This window comes from Protopterus annectens, chromosome 1.part0 (assembly GCF_019279795.1).
Source record: "Protopterus annectens isolate FY-2018-M chromosome 1.part0, PAN1.0, whole genome shotgun sequence".
Lineage (NCBI taxonomy): Eukaryota > Metazoa > Chordata > Ceratodontiformes > Protopteridae > Protopterus > Protopterus annectens.
This window is the reverse complement of record NC_056725.1, coordinates 1,329,856,706-1,329,881,003: the sequence shown is the minus strand read 5'-3', so window position 1 is coordinate 1,329,881,003 and position 24,298 is coordinate 1,329,856,706. Positions and strand designations below refer to the sequence as shown.

General features: G+C 40.0%; 2 protein-coding genes across 2 annotated transcripts; both read left to right on the top strand.

Moving 5' to 3' along the window:
* The first annotated feature begins 239 nt into the window (after positions 1–239).
* Positions 240–24,020, top strand: LOC122797898. The gene is made up of 4 exons (XM_044066420.1): positions 240–341; positions 21,388–21,599; positions 22,536–22,781; positions 23,639–24,020. The coding sequence occupies exons 2-4, from the start codon at positions 21,399–21,401 to the stop codon at positions 23,909–23,911; spliced, it is 720 nt and encodes a 239-aa protein (XP_043922355.1). The 5' UTR covers positions 240–341; positions 21,388–21,398; the 3' UTR covers positions 23,912–24,020.
* On the top strand, positions 15,620–19,317 carry LOC122801710. The gene is made up of 8 exons (XM_044071266.1): positions 15,620–15,880; positions 15,970–16,252; positions 16,340–16,576; positions 16,659–16,735; positions 17,248–17,352; positions 17,446–17,663; positions 17,764–17,928; positions 18,469–19,317. The coding sequence occupies exons 1-8, from the start codon at positions 15,620–15,622 to the stop codon at positions 18,692–18,694; spliced, it is 1,572 nt and encodes a 523-aa protein (XP_043927201.1). The 3' UTR covers positions 18,695–19,317.
* Positions 24,021–24,298: the final 278 nt, after the last annotated feature.

Below are 24,298 nucleotides of genomic sequence, written 5' to 3'. Positions count from 1 at the left end.
GACAGAGACATGACAAGGGAAATCATTCAGTAATTAGGCATAAACATAAACAGAGTCAAACAATACGATGTGTTAAAGGGGCACTATGCCGTTCTTAGAAACACATTTCTGCCTCGGACCGAAGCTCAAACCCGGCCCCTCACTTAGCATATGACCGCCCTGTTTGTGACTTCACTAATGACGTTGCTACAAACCCTCCCTTGGCATTCCATGTTCTTAAAAAGCATGCATACCTTTATTCCAGTCCTTATTTGCTTCCCTGTGCAAGACTTCTCCTCACTGCTTCTGTTCTTAACTTCAGACGGTCCTATCTCCCAACTTGATTCTCCGTTGCTTTGCAGGTAAATACTAGCATTATTTTTAAAAAATCGCAAGTCCTTGTATTTCAGTTATTTGAAAAGAATTGCTTTTTTTTTAAGAAAGAACGGAGATTTGGGGAACGGAACAGCCAACAAGCTTCATTACTGCATATAGCAGATAAACTCTTTTACTTTTCCGTTAACGGGGCACAGTCTTTGTTGCCACAAAGCGTGCCCGTAGAAAAACCTAAACTTGTAAAGGATCCCTTTTCCTTTCTGTTTGTTTATTTAATTATTTTCCTCTTTATTAGGTGAAGCATATATGCCTATTCAACAGACTCCTCGGTAAGGGGCTAAGGGGTGTTAAGCTGCTCTATTCTCCGCAAAAAAAAAAATCTATAGTACTTTGTGCAAAGTATCCCTGGCACTCTCAAACACAGGTCCCACGGATTCATTTATTCCAAAAATGCAGTACTGCTCTTCGTTCTTGCGCTAAGTTCAAATGCATGAGTGAATTGATGGGCGCATATAGTACCGATATTCCTGCATTCTGGCATGTGTGTGCATTCATCACAATAAGACATTACTTACAAATGAATTGTGAACTGTAACTACGTAAAAAATCCAATTCCGTTTTTTTTTTCATTAATATGACTCTGTAGTACACCTCGCAGCAACCAGTTTGTGCAGAACATTGATTCATTGCACCTATAATGTGATCTGCACTGTATCTCGATTGCCACCTATACCTACGAACAATACGAATGTAGCAGACTACCAGCACTGCTACAAACTTTGAAGCATTTACGAATGCACAATAAACTCAGTGACAGACTTGTGAATGTGAAAATGAGGCATTTTGTGTTTGTTTTACAATTAAAAAGTAATTACAAACTGTTTAAGTGTATTCCTTCAGTTTGCAGTACACTCGACATACTACGGACTAATATCTGCTGTATTTTTCTTTCTTTTTCTTTGCCAGTTTAAAGTTAAAAGAATGGTAAAGTAAATAATGTATTGCATTTCTCTTCAAATTGCTTTCTACAACCAGAAGACAGACAGATACCCAGTGTCAGCGCCTTTCCAAATCAAACTTATGAGGGACGGGGCAAAAATGTGTTAAACTTACAGGGACAGGGCAAAAAATGTGTTAAATTTAGAGACAGGGCAAAATTCTGTGAAATTGGAGGGACAGAGCAAATGTGACATGGTTATTTACTGGACTAACTACTGATGCACTTTCTGACTACTAGAAAGTAGTAAACTGTAATCATTAACGATTCACCAGGAAATCAAACACTGTATGAGGGACTGGACAAAAAATCTGTGTCAAAATCAAGGGCACATTCTACTTCATTAGATATACCTTTCAGGTCCTTTGTTCAATGATTCTTCAGAACAAAGCCAAAAATATTTTGGGAAACAAATGCCCCAAATCAGGAGCAATTCCTTACATTTTAAAGCTACTGCTTTGTTAATTGAGCAATTTGCTAAAAAGGAGACTCAATGTTTTTTTTTCAAACTGTATTATTTTATACATTATGGAACTTCTCTGTTCTTTACATCAGAACTGTCCTTAATAATTGTGATATTAAATAGATATGTGATGTTAAATATATATAAATATATATATATATATATATATATATATATATATATATATATATATACACACATATATAAACATATATATATATATATATATATATATATATATATATATATATATATATATATATATATGTTATCTGCACACTTGGTATGAAATGAGTACTTGTATAATGCTGCAAAAGTTGCCATTGTTGCCCGATATCTGCCTATTGACAGTTTACACATATTTATACTTGTTTGCTAACTTATGAATATACCATAGGTTCATAGGTAGGTACTAATTTATCTGCCCGAAGGCATTTATAAGCCTAGCCAGAATGTGTTTGCTTTCAGTGCCCCCTTAGATTTGTTCCCTGTGCCTCTTTCCAGCAGAGACACTGAAGTGATCCCCGAGGTAAACTTTCTGTCTCCCATCAACTCGTCAAGGTTTCTCTTGAAGAGTGTTAGCAAGGACCTCTGCCTAATGTATATTGGAATCTTGTTCCAAAGCATGGGATATGGTTTTCTTTTGGTGGAGCATGTCCTTCAATTCTGTGTTGGACATGGCCTTGTATGTCAGGCAGAGGTCACCTCTGAGTAGGCCGTATGCAACCAAGTACATAGGTTCATAGTTTGATGCTAGGCTCTCTACCCTAGGGCATTTATAAGCCTAGTCAGAGTGTGTTTGGCTTTCGCCACTCTTTTAGATTAGTTGACTATGCCTCTGTATAGTAGGTCACAGAAGATAGACCTTTTAAGGTTAGTTTACTGTGCCTCTGTCTAGTAAGGACACAGAAGAGATCCCAGGGGAAAACCTACAATCTCCCATCCACCCATCAAGATTTCTCTTGAAGTGGGTCTTTTGTTCCAGAGTGAGGGGAGCCTCTGGGATATGAATCTGTTCCTCCAGCATGTCCAATTTATTTTTGTGCTGAGGTTTAAGTCCCTCGAGCATGTATCTCTAAGGGATTTGGATTTCCTGAGGTGGAGCATGTCCATTAATTCAGGGTTGGACATGGCTTTATACGTCAGGCACAGATTGCCTCTGAGTAGGCGGTAAGCAACTGAGTAGAGCTGGAGTTTATTCGGTCGAGCTGTATAGGGCACCTGTTTGAGGCCAGTGATCCTCTTGGTGAGGTACTTCTCTGGTATTTCCAGCTGTTGCAGATGTCTTGTAAGGTACATCCCAAATGGGGTGTTGTACTCTATGATGGGTCTGATGAGTGATGAGTAAAGGGCCACAATGACATCTTTTGATCTGGGTGCAAACCCTTTTGCGATTAGGTGGGCCACATAGAAGGACTTTCTAACCACTTTGGCAATGTGATTATCAAAGGAGAGATTGCTATCTACTTGGGTCCCCAGATCCCTTATTATGTCTTCTCTATTTAGGGCACTACCACCTATGTAGTAGTTTGTGGGTACTTTGTTTTTTCCAAAGGGGATGGCTATGGACTTTTTGGTATTTCGTTTGAGACCATGGTTTTGACACCAGGTATCTCTCAGTGAGACCCTTTTGGAGGATATCTGTGTCATCCGGAGAGTCAATGATAGCTCCTAGTTTGCAGTCATGTGCGAACTTGGTGAGCCATAGTCCTCCTGTGCTTTCCTGTAGCTCTGAGAAGTATATGCCGAACAGGAGGGGTCCTAGGACTGAGCCCTGAGGAATGCCACTTGTAACCGGTTTAGAGTCAGACCTAGCTCCTGCAACTCTTAACATGTGGGTTCTGTCCATGAGCTAGTTGGCAACCCAGCTTGTGATGTAGGGGTTTATGTTCATGCTGGTGAGCTTGTCTATAATACCTGAGTGGGGAATAGTGTCGAAGGCCTTTGTGAGGTCTAGGTAGGCTGTGTGGACCACGTTTCCCTCATCTATAGCCTTGGTAACTGTCTCAAAGAAGTCCACCAGGTTTTTTCCAAAGGAATGACAATGCACTTTTTGGCATTTAGCTTGAGGCCATGATTTTGACACCAGGTATCCGTGTCAGTGAGGCCCTTTTGGAGGATGTCTGTGTCAGCTGGAGAGTCAATTATAGCCCCTAGTTTGCAGTCATCTGTGAACTTGGTCAGCCATAGCCCTCCCGTGCTTCCCTGTACCTCTGAAAAGTATATACCGAACAGGAGCGGTCCTAGGACTGAGCCCTGGGGAACGACACTTGTAACTGGTTTATAGTTGGACCTAGCTCCCACAACTCTCACCATGTGGGTTCTGACCGTGAGCCAGTTGGCAACCCATCTTGTGGCATAGGGGTTTATGTTCAGGCTGGTGAGCTTGTCTGTAATACCAGAATGGGGAATGCCTTTCCAAGGTCTAGGTAGGCTGTGTGTAACACCTTTCCCTTGTCTATAGCCTTGGTAACTGTCTCAAAGAAGTCCACCAGGTTTAGGAGGCATGATCTGCCCTTAACAAAGCTGAACTGGGTAGGGTCCACTGTTTTGAGGTTCCCAATGTCTCTGTTAATGAGTTCCATGATGATGCACTCCATAGCTTTGCAGACCAAGCTAGTCAGGCTTATAAGGTTATAGTTCCCTGTGTCTGTTGTGGCTCCACCTTTGTTGAGCTGAATAACTGCTCCTGTGCACCACTCTATGGGCACGTAGCCTGTGGAGAGACTGAGTGTAAACAGTGTGTTCAGGTGAGAGGTTAGTTTGTCTTTTAGCTCATGTAGGATGCAGCCTGGGCACCGACTGGTCCCATTGATGCTGTATTTTTGGCTTTGGAGATGGTTGTTTTAACCTGAGTGTCTATAATATCAGGGGCTCTACATTATTCTTGAATGGTTATGGGCCCTTTTAGGGGTGGGTGGGTGAAGTTTGCACTGAACATGTCTGCCAGGATGTTGGCGATATAATAGCTAAAGAATGCCTTGTGGTTATCTTTGATGTCCTTGGCAATTTTTCTTTCGAAGCTAGCCTTGGATAATTTTATGAGGGATCATAGTTTCTTGCTGATACTGATCAGGGATGTCTTGTCTTCTTGGGATTTTACTCTTTCTATACCAGTTTCCTCCTTCTTTTGTATAGCTTATTTATGGCAGGGGTCCATCAGACTGGTTTCCTTTTCTTGGATGAGTGAGTCTTGGTTTTGCTTGGGATATCATGATCCATGCATTCTTCTAGGTGGCCCTAGAATGCATTAGTAAAGGATTTTGCAGCTTGGACAGTGTTATCCTTTAGCATGGATGCTTTTAAACTTTCCACCTCGATCTTAAGTAATGTGAAGTTTGCGTTTGAAAAGTTTTTCATGTTTGTTTCCTTGACCGTGGGTGGAGGTGGAATGTGGATATCCAGAGTGATTTGTTTCTGGTCAGATCTAACCAGTGAGGGGTTGACCTCCGGTGTGTAACACCGGTCGCACCGGAGGTCAACCCCTCACTGGTTAGATCTGACCAGGTCCAATATCATTGTCACCTCTGGTGGACCCACTGAACAGTTGATCCAGGGCATTTCAGTTTATAAATTCTAGGAAATGTTGGTCAAGGGACTTAGAACATAAGAATTTCTACCAGTTAATGTTTGGGTAATTGAACTCACCCAATATTAGGGTGTTTGGTTGGACCAGTATGTTTACCAGTGTTTCCAGAAATGTGGAATGGGGGTCCTGACACATGGTGGTTGATCAGTAGAAAGCTGCAATTAGAATTGCAGTTTTGCCCATTGTTAGTTGCACGTGGATGATTTCTGAAGCATCATGCTGTGCCACTAACCTGGAGTTGTGGGTATCCTTGATGAACATGAACACGCCCCCGCCTTTTGTATTTCGGTCCGGGTTCTGTGGCCAATATGTATGTTATGAGTTGTAGCCTGGTAGTGCTGGGGTGCTCTCTGGAGCCTTAAACCAGGTTTCTGTTACTGCACATATATCAGTTTTCTCCATACTGAGGAGTACCTCGAGTGCGTGCAGTTTGAGGTTTAGACTGCTAGCACTGAGTAGCATTACCCTCAGTTTTCTGTTATTTGTGCTTTTTACAGTGGTGGGTTTGTCTTTTGAGCCTTGCCTAAAAAAGGCACTATGGGGGTGTCAAGAGCCTTGGCCAGTATTCAAAAGCCTAAGGGTGACAGGTGCAAGCTGTCTCTAGCGAAGTAGCGTGGCTTGTCGAGCATGTCATCCCAGGCAGACAGACACTGTATCCCCTTTGAATGACACCAGAAAATTAGCCAGTTGTTACGCTGATCATTTTTTCTTTATACCGTGGTATCATTCTTGGTGAGGGCAGGATGCTACTCAGGGTCAGGGTCATACTGGTCTGGGCTACATGATCAGAGAGCTCTTATATGTCTCTTTTTCATGTAGTCCAGGGAGGTATGACTCAGGTCATTCACACCAACATGCTCAATGCACACCAACATGGACAATGACAGAGATGTATTTGTACTTGTTCTGGAGTGACCTGAGTGCTTGTGTTATGTGGTGGAGGGGCACTATAACCTCTGTATTTCTAGATGGCGAACCCATTAGTAATTAGATTGGCCACATACTTTGATTTCCTAACTACTTTGGCAATATGATTGTCAAAGGAGAGATTACTATCTACATGGGTCCCCAGATCTCTTAATACCTCGTCTGTATTAAGGGGGCTGCCACCAATGTGGTAATTTCTGGGTGTTTTTTTTTTTTTTTGACAAATTGGGATGACTCTACATTTTTTGGCATTTAGATTGAGACCATGACTTTGACACCAGGCATCTGTATCAAATTTCATATTGTGACATATGATCAATCTTAATAGTTTAGTTTGTGCAATGACTGCGATATGGTTCTTATTGTAGGGTTGCATTTTAAATAATGGTATTGGCAGAGTAGCTTTAGACCAATGGAATAACATTGTTTGTATATTATTATTGTCGAGTATTGTGAGTTAGCCATTTCACTGTTGCTCAAAAACATTCGGGGGTAATTTCTTGTAATTGTCGAAGTGATTGGGCAAAGCTTATTAGGGTACAATCAAAGTCATATTGGTACAGACTGTCAAGGAGGTTGGCTTTGTATTGGTAGTTATGGAATTTTTTGAAGTGCATGGGGTCCAAGGTGGGATACAGTAGTAAATGCGGGGAACCTACAGTGTGATGCATGAGTAATACAGTATATGTTTTGTAATATTTAAAGATGAAAACAGGCCTTGTGATAAGCCAGGGGGAGGGTAATGATGAATGAATGCAGTCAGCTTCACAGATAGCTAGCTTCAGATCAGATTGGTATGGGTTTTTTTTTCAGTGAGTGCAGCCCCCCCACAGCTTACAGATGCATGAATCCGTTTAGGTCCAGACAGTCTCACTGGCAATGTGTATTACACCGGTATGACTCCTACCTTGTGAATAAAGTAGCTGCCCTTCCCAAATGTCATTACCATAAATACAATAGCTGCTATTATTACAATGTATGTAAGTAGGAGACAGAGGGGAATCAAAGAGAATTGTGGCTGATCACTGCTAAGCCTACCAGTAGGGTGCCGACATCAGTGCAGGTAGTTATTTCACTATGGATAGTAGAGTCATTTTCCCTGTCATCAGTATACATAGCTTTTATGTATAGTTTATTGTATGTATTTATTGAAAATTTCTGGAACGGGATAGTCTGACTGGATATATGTCCATTTTCAGCGGAGGCCCATGGACAGAAGGGACATTTATTTTATTTTATTTATTTTTATTTTACATTTGTTAACCGGGGGTGTCTGACTGAGCCGAAAAGGCCCTTTTTCAGCAGAGGCCCAGGGAGAAAAGCTCCACAAAGAAAAATTACAGACACATTTAGTTATTTAGACATAATCAGTATACACACAAATTACAAGAGACATGTTTTTACAGTGGTATGCGGCACAAACAGTTACAGTGTAGAGAACAATCAAAATAGATATTCATTTTAAAAATAAAGGTAAGTAATAGATTTGTGGTGTACAGCTGAACTTTGGAATGTAGGTAGAATACATACATAGTACACAGGTACAGTACATACATTGTAGATTAGCCAGTGTTTGTGAGTAAGATTGAAGTTGGGAGCGAGCAATGGCTGATCTTGTGTTGTTGGTAAGAAATGGTTTGATACGGTAGAGTGACACCAGTTTGGCATGTACTTTTTTAATAGTTAAGTTCAGATGACTATCAAATTTTAGGTGGGAGTCTATGGTTATTCCCAATAGCTTAGCCTGTGCCACTGGAGCAATTGGAGTAGCATTTGTGGAGTAGATAGTGAATTGACTGTTAGTATTTTTGTTAGAACTGGTTATAATCATAAGCTGAGTTTTCTTTGGATTGAGGATAAGTTGGGCTTTGGTAAGGTAGTTTTCAACATCAGAGAATGCTAGTTGAGTTGTTTGCAGGAGGGTGGGAATGTTTTGTGCAGCACAGATTAAGGGAGTGTCATCTCCATACTGAATTATAGACAATATACATATTAATACACCGTGAACATTTAATGAATGCTAGTTTGGTGGGCAAAGGCATGTCACCAAAACATGTGATGGACCTTAACTCTAACCCCTGGCAGCCAAATTAACAACAGATGCATCACAATATGCCTGGGAGGCACACTTGACGTGAAGATGGATTCAGGGCATATGGAGCCCAAAACAAATGCATATTCATATCAATCAGAAAGACATGCTAGCTGTTCAAAATGCCCCGAGAGCCTTCAAGGACTTACTTTATCCAGGACAACTTTTGATATAGACGGACGACACCACGGTCATGTGGCATATAAACAATCAGGGGGGGCACGCACTCAATACCCCCCTTTGTAGATCAGACATGGCACTGTGGAACACAGCTTTGACTTACCAAATACATCTTCAAGCTCAATTCCTACCCGGAAAACAAAATATACTAGCCATTACAAAGGATGGGGTGTGGAGCAAGGTGTTGAGGTTATGGAAATAAGGAAAGAAAGCTATTTAATGTAAGTTATTTTGGACATATCACTTACCTTTTACAGCAGACCAAAGAAATCACACTGTGTATGTGGTTTGTCAGCTCCACAAGCAGTGTTTCTCTCTTTTCTTTAGGAGTTACTGCCAAAAATTTGTAAAATCAGGTGATGTGACTTCTACATGTTATACACACATGTTAGGATTTACAAGCAGCAACAGAGTGAAATGGTGGCGTGTCTGTGTAGCAGTTGGCACTCAGCCTACTGTAATCATCATAGTTGTCATAAAATTTGAAATGTTTGAGCACAACTTGGAGCCCAAATGAAAAAGATTTGAGACATAACCATCAATCTTCTATGTCTAAAATGTGGAATGCTGCTACCTTTCCCAGTGTGGAGTATGTCACTGTCTGCAGGGTGTGCACACATAGGCTTCACTGTTCGTCCGTTTACTAAAAGGTCAGCTCAGCTGTGTATGTCTTATCTGCTCAGCAGACTGTTAGTGGCTTGAGCTTCTATATAAAAGGTGTTTTACATTTGTTTATATTTTGAAAGGTATTCCTCAAGCTCCTTGCAGTACTGTGTGCCTTACTTTTGGACAATGTTTCTCATACAGATAATATTTGGCAATAACACTGTATCTTTCTTGCATTAGTACAAACACAGAATAGCCAAGCACAGATCGCAAACTGGTAAATGCATGTGTATTTTACTCATTTCAATGCTGACACTGTAGTTTCTGTCAAACTAATAGTAGTGGTTACTAGGTTGCAGACATGCAACAGATCTGCTTGAATCCTACTCTCTCTTTTGTTTATGTACTGGTAGTAAGTCAATAGCCTTCTTAAAACAGTCGGCCGTGACTTTGGTTCATAGCTGGGTACAAGACTATCTGCCCTAGGGCATTTAGAAGCCTAGCCAGAATATGTTGGCTTCCACCTCCCTTTTACACTAGATTCCTGATCCCCTGTCCAGCAGGGCCATAGAACTGATCTCTGCATTGAATTTACAATTTCTCCTCCACTCATCAAGAATCTCTCTTGCATAGAGTCACCGAGGTGCTCTGCCTAACATGGATCAGGACTTTATTCCAGAGCGAGGGAAGCTTCTGGTATATAAATCTATCCCTCCATGTCCTATTTATAGCTGTGCTGAGGTTTAAATCCCTGGAGCGTGTAGCTCTAATGCATCTGGTTTTCTTGAGGTGCAGCATGTCCATTAGTTACGGGTTAGACATGGCCTTGTACATCAGGCAAGAGATCGCCTCTGAGTAGGCGTTAAGCAACTGAGTAGAGCTCGAGTTTCTTTAGTTGAGCTGCATAGGGCAACTGTTTGAGCCCCACGATCCTCTTGTTGAGGTAATATTGAGGTCTCACAAGCTGTTGCAGGTGTTTGGTAATGTACATCCCAAATGGGGCATTGTACTCAATTATGGGCATGATGAGTGATGAGTAAAGTGGCACAATGACCTCTATTGATCTTGATGTTAATCCTTTTGTGATTAGGTGAGCTAGATAGAATGTTTTTCTAACCACTTTGCAATGTGATTGTCAAAGGAGAGGTTACTATCTACTTGGGTCCCCAGATCCCTAATTACTTCTTCCCGACTTAGCGGATTACCTCCTATGTGGTAATTTGTGGGCACTTTATTTTTCCCAAAGGGGATGACTACACATTTTTTGGCATTTATCATGAGGCTGTGTTTCTGACAGCAGGTATCCATCTCCGTAACACCCTTCTGAAGGATGCTTGTGTCAGCCGGAGAGTCCATTATGGCTCCCAGTATGCAATCCTCTGCAAACTTCGCCAGCCACAGTCCTCCCGTGCTTGCCTGTACCTCAGAAGGATGTACCGAACAAGAGAAGTCCCAGGACAGAGTCCTGTGGGATGACACTTGTAATCTGTTTAGAGTCAGACATGGCACCCGCAACTCTGAGCATGTGAGTTCTATCCCTGAGCCAGTTTGCAACCCATCATGTGCCAAATGGGTTGATATTTAGTGTGTTAAGCTTATTTATGATATCACAGTACTTGGCTCAGTATTTCTTATTTTATTTATTTATATTTGTTGACTGGGAGTGTCCGACTGGATGTAGGTCCATTTTCAGCGGAGGCCCGGGGAGAAAAGCTCCACAGTTAAAATAAACAGACAGTAGTTACATTGGAATACATAACGATTAACAATTTACATAGCAATTGCTTACAACATATTTACAGATGAAGAACATAGTACATCAGTAGACAACTGCAATCTTTATCTGTCAAGTACATAACAGACATTAACAAATGTTACTATAAGAAATTCCTGCTGTACAATAAGTACTATGCTTATGAGCATCTGAGCTTGCTATAATCAAGGTTCTTACTGGAGTGTAAAGAAAGGTAGTGGTTGGATGGGGTGGGTGATACTACAGTGGGAGTTGCAAGGGCATAGACAGCATGTTTTTCGGTGTGCATTTAGTACAGTTTTGAAGTGGGTGCATGATGGTACAGAGGTAATTGTGGGTGAGAGTGAGTTCCACAATTCGCATATGGTGCAAGAGAATAGTGCTTCACCAGCACAGTTACTGGCTTTAGTGATCTGCAAGTGATTTTTGTTGCTGCATCTTAGTGGTCTGTTGGTGTCATAGGGTTGGAGTAGATTCTGGAGGGATGGGACATTTAGTGGATGGTTTCCTAGTTTGTCGGCGAGTGAGAGTTGACACCATTGAAGGAGGTGAGGGAGTTGAAGCCAGCCCAGTTCAGCAAGTGAGAGACAGTGGTGACTACGGTTTGATGCCCCTGTGGTGAATTTGGCGATTTTGTTAGAGCAGGTTTTTAGCTTGTTTAGATTGCATTGACTTAGGTTTGTATATACTGGAGAGGCATAAAGTAGGGCGGAGATAAGGTGGGAATTTGCTATTCAATTCTTTGCTGCTTTGGTAAGAAGTTGCTTATTTCTGTATAATGCTCCTAGTTTTTGGTCGACTTTTTGTATGGTCATGTGAATGTCATATTTTAATTTATTGTCTATTTCCGCTCCTAACAATTTGGTGTGTTCAGTTGGGTATATAGTGGTGTTGTCTCTTGCTGTGATGTTACAGTGAGAGTTGATTTGAGTATGTGTGGTGGGTTGGAATATGAGTAGTTTTCTTTTGTTTTGGTTGAGCATTAATTGTGCATCTGATAACCAGGTATCAACAGAGGAAAATTATTCCTGTGTGAATTTTTGCAGTTTGGGTAGTGACTGGTCTGAGCAGATAATGGTTGAGTCATTGGCGTATGGTATGATTGTGCCATGTTTGGTGGCAGAGGCTATATTATTGGTAAAAACACAAGAGTAGGGGTCCAAGGATGGATCCTTGGTGAACCCCTATGGAGACAGATAGTTGGGGAGATATCTCATTCTGCCATATAACGGATTGTTGGCAGTCAGACAGGTAACTCTGAAACCAGTTGGTGACTGATTGCGAGAAGGATAGGTTATTGAGGACAGAGATAAGTTGTTTGTGTGGGACCATGTCAAATGCTTTCGATAGGTCTAGGAAAGTAGAAGATGAGAGAGACAACTTGTTTCAATGCTGAGGGAAACTGTTAGTAAAGGAGAGTAAGGCAGTGGTGGTGCTGTGATTTTGTCATAAACTATGCTGAGTATTGGAAAGGAGGTTGTTGATAAGGAAGTAGTCTGAGACCGGAGAGTGTATGCATCTCTCTAGTATTTTGTAGAGTGGAGAGAGAGTAGCTATGGGCCAGTAATTGTTTAGTTCTGTGGAGGTCTGCCTTTGTGGAGGTGAATTATATGTGATACTTTCCACAGTGTGGCAACATAACTTTCTGTATGAAATCACGTAAAACATTTACAAACTTTACAAACCTGCGAGACGTGATTGTGAACAGCTACCCTTTAATGTTTCATGCTACCTAACAATACAGTGTATTGGCTGCACAAGCGAAGGGGGGGGATTTTCTGGGGCTGGTTTACCAGTTAGAGTCACTTCAGAAGAGAAACATTCCAGCAATTGTATAATGTCTACCACTTTCCTTCACAAACTCTACATGGCCACATGCTTTTGCACTTTCATGTTTGCTTAGTAACGGTCAAGAACCCAGTCTGCTTGCCTGCATAAGTCTCATTCATGTAACAGCAGTGATTTGCTAGGCTTTCTGAAGATCAAAAGCATACAAGCTGGAGTCCCCCCTTTATTTGAGGAAACAACAAAAGAAGGTCATCTGTTAGGTGGTAGCTTAGAATACATGGAGACTAAGAACCTATGTTAATGAAATATATCAAAGGCGGCAAGGATACTCACATCTACATTGAGTCATGCATTGTCATACCCATAGAGTTGTTGACTAGCATCATTCAACTGATGGCTAGCAAATCACCAAGACCTAAGCACTTTCAAAGACTGGACTATAAAGCCAGACCTCTATCCAATATATTACATTTAAAACTGTATGTATTTGCTCCTCAGTAACTGCCGTGTAAAAAACTATTATTTTATGCATCTCGCAGTACCAGACATCCCTACTGGCATTGTGCCCTTCATGCTGACATCTGTGTATAATATTCTATAATAAGTTGCTTTATCCTTATGAAGATAACATTCTGTAAGTCTGCCATCATTCGCCTTATAGACATACACTCAAACTACAACCGACTTAATATTTCTGGAACCTGGCTGTTCGTCTCACTGACAATATCTCCATACTTTGTGTCTATTTACATTTAACAAACCATCAGCTACCTTGTGGCATATTGTGTGGAATGTTAATTTTCAAGCTCACTTTTTGGATCACTGTGCAATTGAGTAGAGTGCATTATAACTGGCAAGCATACTGATGTTTGGTCTTTAAAGCAATGTAATTAGTTTACTCTAACAATGACTTTTGAGTATACTGCAGGACATATTCATGTTTCTTTGATAGTCACCTGTTTGTCATTTCCCATTCATGTATTAATCAGATTGCACAGAAATTTTCGTGGTGCTGAGCTTCAAAGGGTATTTCATAGTACTGACATGTATGTTGTGTGTGATTGATGCTCACATCCAGCTATCACCTCGTGTGTCGTAGACTGAAACCCTTAACTTATAGTGTTCTACTGTTGTCATGATTGACTCCACGCAATGTGTACAAAATCGTGACTATCATTAATTGATACCGCTCTTTAGCAGATAAAGTGTGCAGGTTAAGAATAACAAAGGGTCATTCATGGCTGCATAATGTATATTAACATTGGCCAGCAATGTCAATTTATCCACAGTAGTAACGAATTGATCCGGTACTTTGAGTCAACCATGTCTGCAAACAACGACCAGGCAAGTGGAAAGAGAAGGTCAATAACACTGTCTGCTCAGAAAAGATTGAAGAAAGCTCTGGATGCTAAGCGTGGAAGGACACGGATTGCGATTGGGAGCGAATTTGATCGCTGGACAGCTGTTAAACAGCAGCTACAAGTCAAATCACATGAGGAGGTGGCTCATTTCCTGCTTGACATGTAAGTTTTTATTTTATCACATTACTCATATGCATGTTAGTTAATACTTGATAAGGATTGCTACTGCTCAAAGGCGCTGTACATACCTGTTTATATCTCAGTAGTGCACTGTCATTGTACAGTCATGATTGTTACTACAGACATGCAGCAGTGCATCATGTAGACAAGTTGATTCCTTAACATGCATAGTGCTTATTTCTGAATTAGGCTTAATCATAAAGTGCTAACACTTTGAAATGAATACGATGGGTATCATTGTACAGTCTTTATCATAATCAAAGTACATGAAGTCCAGTCCTCCGGTTACTCCAATTTCCTACCACATTACCAATACATACATGTGGAGCATTTCTGCACAGTCTACACTGAACACTGACTTTGTTTCAAGTTGGATTTCCAAAGTTAAATGTTACATAAAATAATTTAAAATTAGGCAGATGTGATAGACGTACGACAAAAAGTAAGAGATGGACTTGCTGTACTACCAAGGAAGAGAGTACAAACTGTATCCTACTATGTCATGCTATTACCGATATATATTCATCTAATTAGAGTTAAGTTTAAAAGTGCTACTGACTACTGTGACACAATGTATTAAAGCAAGTATATCTACTTGATTGCAGGTATGACAAACAGTGTTACCAGTCATTGATGGATACCGTCCGCTCATCATTGCCACCTATGCAGTCCACACCAATCTCAGTTCAAGCTAATACGTCAAGCACAATGACCGCACCAAGTTTATTTGGTGACAGCGTCAGGTACATTTACATGACAAAGCTAGAGTTTTCAATCACTATGCACACTTAACTATTCATCTGTCTGTGTACAGTACTAGCAGTGTACAAATACAAATTGCTGTTCACTCTTTTGACCATAGTTTAACTTTTCAGGCACAATGCAGAAGGTGAGGATGACAACATGTCAGATGTTGTTCCACTAGAAGACATTCCATGTGGCAGTGACTTGCAGCACCCTGCAGTGAGCAACTGCAAATCTAGCAGAACTGTGGCATGCACGACACCACCAAGGTTAGTCAATCAGATTACATTGCCAATGCTGTCAGTTAGTTGCTTACAAATACTGACGGCCTATTGACATAACTACTTTTTCCCTCACACAGAAGACCAGATTTCGTCATTCATCGAAGATCTAATCAGTGACAGGGATACACTGCGTGTTTCAACTCATCCTGTAGTGAAGATTCACTTGAAAGGTATTACTGTTAGTGATTGCTGATCATTTACTGATATCACAGTCTTGGACTGAGTACAGTATATTCTAATAACTTTTTTCCCTTTCCCATTTGTTGTCTTTCTGTTGTGTCTTTTCCTGGAAATCTTTGTGAGCAGCCTGCCGGTTCAGTGTGTGGATCAAGACCACAGCATGCAAGACAGTGATGATGACTTTGTATTGCACAACACACACACAGAGTGTACGGAAGGTGAAGGATCAATGAGTGTATCACCATTGTCAATAGATTTAGAAGATTGTGCAGAGTCACTGTCAAAGGAAACTGTTCTACTGGTCTATAAGAATAATCTCCTGCAACTAGCAAGGAAGTGCATTATGCCAAGGTGTGACATATGTCAAGAAGTTTTGTCACTGTCAGATAAAATGAAAGGCTCCTGCATCGTACTATCATGGGTTGGTGTCATAGGGCAACAGTACCTGACATTGTTTGGTGTAATAATAATTAACTTGCGCACTTACTAATAACAAAGTCTTTATTTTAGGCATGCTGCAATGGTCATGTAGCTTACCGGTGGTCGAGTCAGCAGACAATAAGGAATGGGTTACATGCAGGTGATCTTATGCTAGCAGCAGCAATCTTCATGTCTGGAAACAATTACGCTAAAATTGAACTACTAGCCCAGTGTCTTGGTTTATCAGTCCTTCGGGAAGATAGTTATTACCATTTACAGAGAAGGTATATAGTTCCTGTTGTGGAAGATTACTGGAAGGAAATGGTTTCCCAGATGATGGAGGATCGTAAACACATGAATGTGACAATTATGGGTGAGTGAGATCATAATTTTTTTTAGTACCTACTGTGCTATGTAGTACTACACTAATGTGTAAGACTCTTATTACCTTTGTTTCTAGGTGATGGTCGTATGGATAGTCCCGGACACTGTGCTCAGTACTGCACATATACATGCATGGATGAAAAAACAAAGGAGATTCTACTTGTTCATGTCGTTGATAAGAGAGAAACCGAATTGATTTCACCAAGAATGGAGAATTTTGCCTTTGAAAGATGCGTGAAAAGTTTTCAGGACTGCCATGTCAATATTAATGAAGTGGTGACTGATGCCCATCCACAGATTGCCAAAGCTATGAGTAAGACTTAGTTCTGCAGTCTCATTAGCAGTTAAAATTCAATGTTACAACACAATGTAGAATGCCTGTCTTTTCATTTCAGGGACAAAGTATGCATCAGTCAGTCATTCTTTTGACATGTGGCATGGCGCAAAGAATCTTTCTAAACGAATCAACAAGGTAACTGTTCTTACTGAACTGTTTTGAGCTGGCCTTCTGCATTTTGACTAAATAAGCTTTTATGTCATCAAGGTAATGTAACCATATGGGTGAATGAGTTCGGTTTCACAACAAGGAGAAAATGTTTTTGATGTCTGAGCCAACTCATTATTAACATGGCCACTATGGTGTACTGCAGAAGTCTTGGCGGCACTGGCAGATTACAGGGAGGGAAGTATGACAGCAGATGCAGTCTTGTCTGTCTCTTACTGCCTATGTGTAACATTACATAGCAAAACACCCTGAGCTCCTGAATTAGTTGTATGTAAACACTAACACCACCTCAAACATTATTCATTAATGTTTCTACAACTATTCCAATGTTTGTGTAAGCCTTGTTTTGCATGGTATGCATTGCTACAAATGTAACAAAATGTCCATATCATCCAAAGTGTACAACGATATTTAATTTTTAGAAGATCATTTTTTTTTAATAGGTGTCTCAAATAATATTTATTGTTATTGACTAACAGGCAGGTCAACAGCGTGGCTGCAGAATTATATGCCAGTGGACCAAGCAAATAGTAAATCACTTCTGGCATTGCTGTCAGCATTCGGACAACCTGGAAGATTTTATGGTATAGAAATGCATGATATTAGTACATTACATGTATGTGATCTACATGAGCTAGTCTCTCAATTTTATTTCTGTCTTCTTGTCGATACCGCAGATACACTGGAGAGGTGTTTTATACCATGTGGTAAACCAGCATGAGTGGGACAGAGATCCAAATGAGGAACAACCGTTGGGACGATGTCAGCATGACTCTCTTGGCACAGAGCATACTGCACCATGGCTGGAGCCTGAAAACCCAGCACATGAAAAATTAAAAGACATTCTTCTGGATCCTAAATTTGTGGAGAAAGTACGGCATTACTTGAGCTACAGGTAAGGACTTTTTTTGTACGTGTGCGGCTTTACACAATGCAGTGAAAACTAACATTAACATTCTGATTTGTTAATTTTTATAATCAATTCCTTTGTGTAGAACAACTGCGGAATTAGAACAGTTCCAACAACTTATATTAAAATACGCTTCAAAACGTCAGGCATATACATTTCCTGCTTATCGAGCACGGAATTTTATGGCTGCCATAGACCACAACAGTCACCATGGACGTCCATACCATCGTAACAAGGATGGAAGACAAGTGTAAGAATGCACAATACTCCACAATTCTGATCTACAATAATATCTATCTAGATTTATGTTTTGATGTTAGTGTACATGCCTACATGAGTTAGGGTATCTGACATTATTGACTAGTCCTGAAAATGGTCAAAAGGATAGACTTAAATTTAGACTGAATTAAATAGCTAACTTCAACCGTGACACTATTACTTGGTGCAATACACATCCTGTCTCCTGACTCTGTACTCCAAGTGCACGTGTAACACTTAAAACAAACAGATATGTTACCTGTAAGAGTCATTATATCATATTGAAGGCAACTATTACACTCAAACTATTCATTCCTGTTTCAACCTCATCTCCAATACACTTGTAGAGAAATACTAATGACCAATCATAATTTGATCAAGTAAATACACTTGAGTCAACACATCATGTTTTGACATTATTTGCAGTGTCTTGACAGTTTAAATAGCAGATGGTGTTGTCAACCCATTAATTGAAGAACTTGCGTAACTTGCATTTGACTGTAGGTTGAATTTTACTCTCATGTATTATCAGGTATCGTAGAAAGTTTAATAAGAAAAGTGGACGATGGACTGTGGTGCGTAAAAAAGTGAAGAAAGACTACAGATACTTCATACCATTAAAGAGAAAGATTTTACTGCGTCGACTGACAGACTGCACTAGATTGAGGGAACGAGCAACACTAGGAGATGATGATCCCAGAAAGATACAGCCCTCGATTGCCACATATCCACCCCCAGACAAGCCATTTGGTAGATGAACACCACTCCAGATTTTTGAGACAAACACAGAATGTTGAGAACAATGAGGTTTCTTCTAGATGATACCAAGTCGGTCATTGAAATTTCACGCTTTCTCAAAGTGCGAGCAGACTGCAGATCACAGTTTCGTCACTTGAAAGTTATGTATTTATCACCTATTACTACATTACTGTTAGTCAATAATTGCATTGCAGTGCGGTACAAGTTATTTACTCCGGCTCAAGTTCTGTGAAATGTTTGTTGTATTACAGCTGTATTTTAAAATGCTTATGTCATTCTAAAGCAGCAATGCACTGGCATATTTCATATGCAGTACACCACCGTTTGTCAGTATTTCTGACTCCATGGCAGTTCACTTATTTTGTGAATTTGAGTGTTAATTACCATTAGGGTCTCATACATGCAGTGTTAATTTGCTAAGTGAAAGGAGAGTACTGATAAGTATATGGTGCCGTAGAGTTCATGTGTTATAACTGCATTGGTTGACCTTGGTAACTGGCAAAGATTTCAGTCACATAACAATTTCCTTTGTTTGCTACAGTCACCTCCATAGCATTTCGATGCAAACCATTTACGAAGTACACAATGGTCAAAGTTTTCACATCTTGGAGCAAATGCCTCTCACTTTCACTCTTATTTCAATTTATTTGACTTAACCATCTTATTTTGTCTTTCAGTGACCTGTCCAACTAAGAAGTAGTGGAACTGAAGTCGGATACGAGTCAGTTCTTTTTTTGTCTAAAGATTTGTCTGAATACAGTTGTATTTAATTTTGTTCCTATTTTTACATATTTATTATATAGGTATGTGCATTACTACTCTATCATTTCAAATACTCATTGGTTCTACTCCATCATTGAGAGAATTATATGCTGACATACAGTTGAGTCAAGGTATTTTTACGATTTTAACAGGTTAAGTAGCCCAATGTGCAGGGCATTGCACTGTGTCCTTTTAACCAATGTAGTGGAATCACACATTGAGTCGATGTAGTTGTGGTGTTTGGTGTCACCATCCCATGACTTTGGGTTTTGAGGAAATTGTGCCACATCGGCGTGGCTATCGGGACATAGGTTCATAGGTAGGTACTAGCCTATTGGCCCTAGGGCCTATATAAGCCTAGCCATACATTTACCTTGTCTTTTTCCACCCAAGAAAATATTTCTCCTGTGCCTCTATCGAACAGAGCCACAGAAGTGATCCCCGAGGTCAATTTCCTATCTCCCATCCTTTCGTCATGTTTCTACGTGACGAGTGCTAATGAGGAGCTCAGTCTGACATAGATGTGTAGTCTGTGTGAGAGTATGGTAACTCCCTGGGACAGGAATTTATCCCTCCAGCATGTTCGGTTTATTGTGGTGACAAGGTATACTTCCCTAGAGCATGTAGCTCAGAGGGATTGGTATTTCTTAAAGTGGAGCATGTCCAACAGCTATGGGCTTGACATAGCTTTGTATGCCTGGCGGACATCGCCTCTGAGTAGGCAATATGTAAGGTAGTTGCACTTAATAGTTTAATTGCTAATCCGTTATTTTGCAGGTCAAGAGCTTCAATACTCTTTCGGTTCAATGAGGTCGTACTTTGATATGTTTTGCTGGACTAATTTGTTTTCCTGGATATGTGTTTTGGCTAATTACAAAGAAACAAATATAAAAAAAATTATATATATATATATATATATATATATATATATATATATATATATATATAGATAGATATATATATATATATATGTATATACATATATATACATCCACATACATACATATATTTAGAGATAATATGTGGCCTATATATGAATGTGTGTGTGTGTGTGTGTGTGTGTGTGTGTGTGTGTGTGTGTGTGTGTGTGTGTGTGTGTGTGTGTGTGTGTGTGTGTATATATATATATGTATGTATATATATATATATATATATATATATACATACCTACATTTATTGATAATACTAGGACTCTGCTAGTGAGAATTTGAACATGACTGTATTCATGGTTTGTGATTAGCTTTTGTTTGGTGATCAAGATGTGTCTTATTTCTGCAATGTCCAGGTGAGGTGCACGCAGTTATTGAGTTATTCTATTGTGGTTCTGTATGTAGATTGTATGTGGATGAGAGTAAAGTTGCCTGGCTACAAGACAACCTAAACTTAGCAGAAGTAGAGTACAGGAGGGTGGCCAAACAAGGAATACTGGAATGTGCGGTAATCTGAAAGTCACCATAGCTTCTTTTTTCCTCATACTTAGGTTACCATTTGATCTTTGGGGCATAGGATGACAGTAGTGGTGATGTGAGGTTTTCTAATTAATATACAGAGTATGTGCACAGTATAAATGAGCTGCTGATGATGCATTATACATGGGTGTGAATGATGAGGTTGGCAGCAGCGTATCAGAGCAGTCAATGACTTTACTGTTTTATACTATTTACTGATGTTAACAGAATCTGAATAATTCACATTTAGGTGGACATTCTCTTGAAAAGCACCGTAAAGAGGTTGGTATGCAGCAATCATGTACTTTATCATTGTTACTCTCTCATATTTAAACATTGATGGATTAATTTACCCATGGCTGATTTGCTTTTTCACGGTTGTGTTTGCAAATGAGTGCTGTATCTCAAAGATGGACATACACTTTGACTTTTTTTAATAAACTGTCTTTGCCTGTTATTTTTCGCCTGTATTCGTTTCTCAGAGTTTATAACCATGGAGGCCAACTACACTAGTGGGAATGTACCTACAGTGAGACCTGTTGATGGTTTGCCAAGCCGAAGAAGAAAACTGCATCCTAATTCTGGAAGGAAGAGTGCTAAAAAGCAAACAAATATGAGGCAGAGGAGTCTGAGAGAACAACAGCAAGACACCATCATGGCACATGAAGGACAACAGTATTGTGAGAGTTTACAGGTAAAGTGTCATACAAGACTGAGTTTGGTAGCACATAGGTTCATAGGTAGGTACTAGGCTATCTGCCCGAAGCCATGTATAAGCCTATCCAGAATATGTGTTGTCTTTTGCCACTCCCTTAGATTAGTTCCCTGTGCCTCTGTCCAGCAGAGCCACTGAAGTGATCCCCGGGGTAAATTTTCTGTTGCCCATCTGCTGGAAAAGGTTTCTGTTGGAGACTATTAGCGAGCAGCTCTGCCTAATGTAGATTGGAATCTTGTTCCAAAGAATGGGAAGTCTCTCGTACAGGAAACTATCACTCCAGCACATCATTTTTATTGTTGTGGTGAGGTTAACATCCTGACAGCATGTGGCTCGAGGGAATAAGCTTTTCTTTATGTGCAACATGTCCATCAGAGAATACCTCAGAGTAGTCAGTATGCAACCGAGTACAGAGGCAGTTTCTTTAGTTGAGCTTCATAGGGCATCTGTTTGAGGCCAGTGATCCTCTTGGTGAGGTACTTCTGTGGTCTTTCCAGCTTTTGCATGTGTCTTGTAAGATATATTCCAAATGGGGCAGTACCCTATGATGGGTCTGATGAATAATGAGCAGAGGGGCACAATGACTTATTTTTGTGAACCCTTTTGTGATAATAATGGGCCCACAAAGAAGCATTTTCTAACCACTTTGACAATGTCATTATCAAAGGAGAGATTACTATCTATTTGGGTACACACATCCCTTATTACGTCTTCCGTATTTAGTCAAATGATTTCTTATTAAAAATGTGTATCTGAGATAGGGACATGCTGATGATAACAGCTAATTATATTTTCATTTGTTAGGACAGTATTCCTTTAAAAATGTGTGCCCAATATGTTCTGTGTAGGTGCATAACACATTATTACAGGCACATTACTTATGGTTAACTAATGAAAACGCTTGTGTGTTTACAGGACAGAATTCAAGGCCTATCCACAGATGAAATGCGTCATCTATGCAATGTTATAGCAAAAAGGAATCCAGCACTAGTACAGGAGATACTTGAGGAGCAAGAGAGGGGGGACATTGGAATTACTGAACAACGTCAGGCAGAACAACCTCAGACTTGGTGTGTGTGCCAAGGCTGCAGGGATATGCCGACTGCACAAGAAAGAGTCTGCTGTGCCAATTCACCAACAAACTGTTTATCTCTTGTTCCGGTGAGTCATTGCTTAATAAGATAGAATGCTGTATACTGACAAGGATCACATCGGGCTAGTGTAATAGTATGTAAAGAAGATAAAGTTATACTGTGTAGGCATGATTAATTTTATAGCACCCAGTATGACCACAGTTTATTACAAACTGAAAGGGCCAGGTTACACTAGGAGTCCAATGATTGACAAAAGAGTTGGACACCATAATTTAATTGAAATAGAACACCTAGGAAACTAAGTTATACCTGCTTAAAGAGATGTAGAGCGAGAGACAGAGAGATGCACACACTGGTACATATCTGATTGTTCATGAATCGTTGACATGAGTACTGTAATGATGTAGCAGATATATGCTTGTCTGTGGTGTCGACAGATATTGTTTTACAGTGTGTAACAGTGTTTGTGTTAATGACATGAAAAGCAAATTCTGCTGACAGAGTCTTGTCATATACAAGATGAATTCTTCAAGCAGATGCTGTCATGGTTCAAGGCACCAAGTACACACTGCAGTGTAAATGGCTACAGTATAGCATATCTGAAAAGTAAGCTATAATCTCTGCATCAACGCTTGATCATTCTGCTTGGTAATGAGTAATGTTGTATGGTTGATGTATGACCATATTACTGTCTACAGTGTATAGGATTTATCATCTATGTCCAAAATAATTGCTAATACACATTGCACTCATCTTGTTATATACTGCGCATACAAAGTCAAATTGGTATACACAACTCTGGCTATACATTACGAAGTGTACTTTTGCATAATTACATGATTTGTTATAGTTGTTACACAAGTCTGACTGTTTCAACATAATTGTAATTGACTAAGGTTGCATTAAGCGTAATTTTTTTTCCAGGAAATGAGTGAAGTTGTGCTGCATCCCGGTGTTCTACGCGTTGCTGATACATACAGGAGGGCTATCTTTGGAATACCATTGGAGACAGATGATAATCGTCGTTCTCGGCATTCGGCCTATCGACAATTCACTGTCTGGCGTTATGGACGGCTTGGGAGTAGAGTGCGTCGAGTTATTCCGAGTTGCTGTGTTTGGCACATTCGTGACGGATATCCCAACCCTTTAGGCCAGTACACAGGTTTTCTAGCTCAACGGAGGACAGTGACTGACTAGTATTAAAAAGTTAACATTTATACATTTGTGTTAGAATAGATAAAATTTTTTACCTAGTATGCTATGTTTGGAGTGTATTTTTACAATAAAAAACATGGATTAAAAAACATTACAGTTTGTGTATTTGTCCTGGATATTGTTGTGTACCATGAATAATCGGTGCACCCATGGCAACTGTATATTGAAATAAAGGACTGGTAAAATGTATGCAGTGTGACGTAAAATCTTTATGGCTTGTAGTACACTACTTGGATACAGACGACTTAAAGATAGAGCGATGATTATTTTGATCTGACTGTATGAGAGAAATCGGTCTGTTATAATGCAATGTCAGGAAACAAACTATGCAGGAGTGCAAAGTAGTAGTGACAATACGTAGTGCTATGC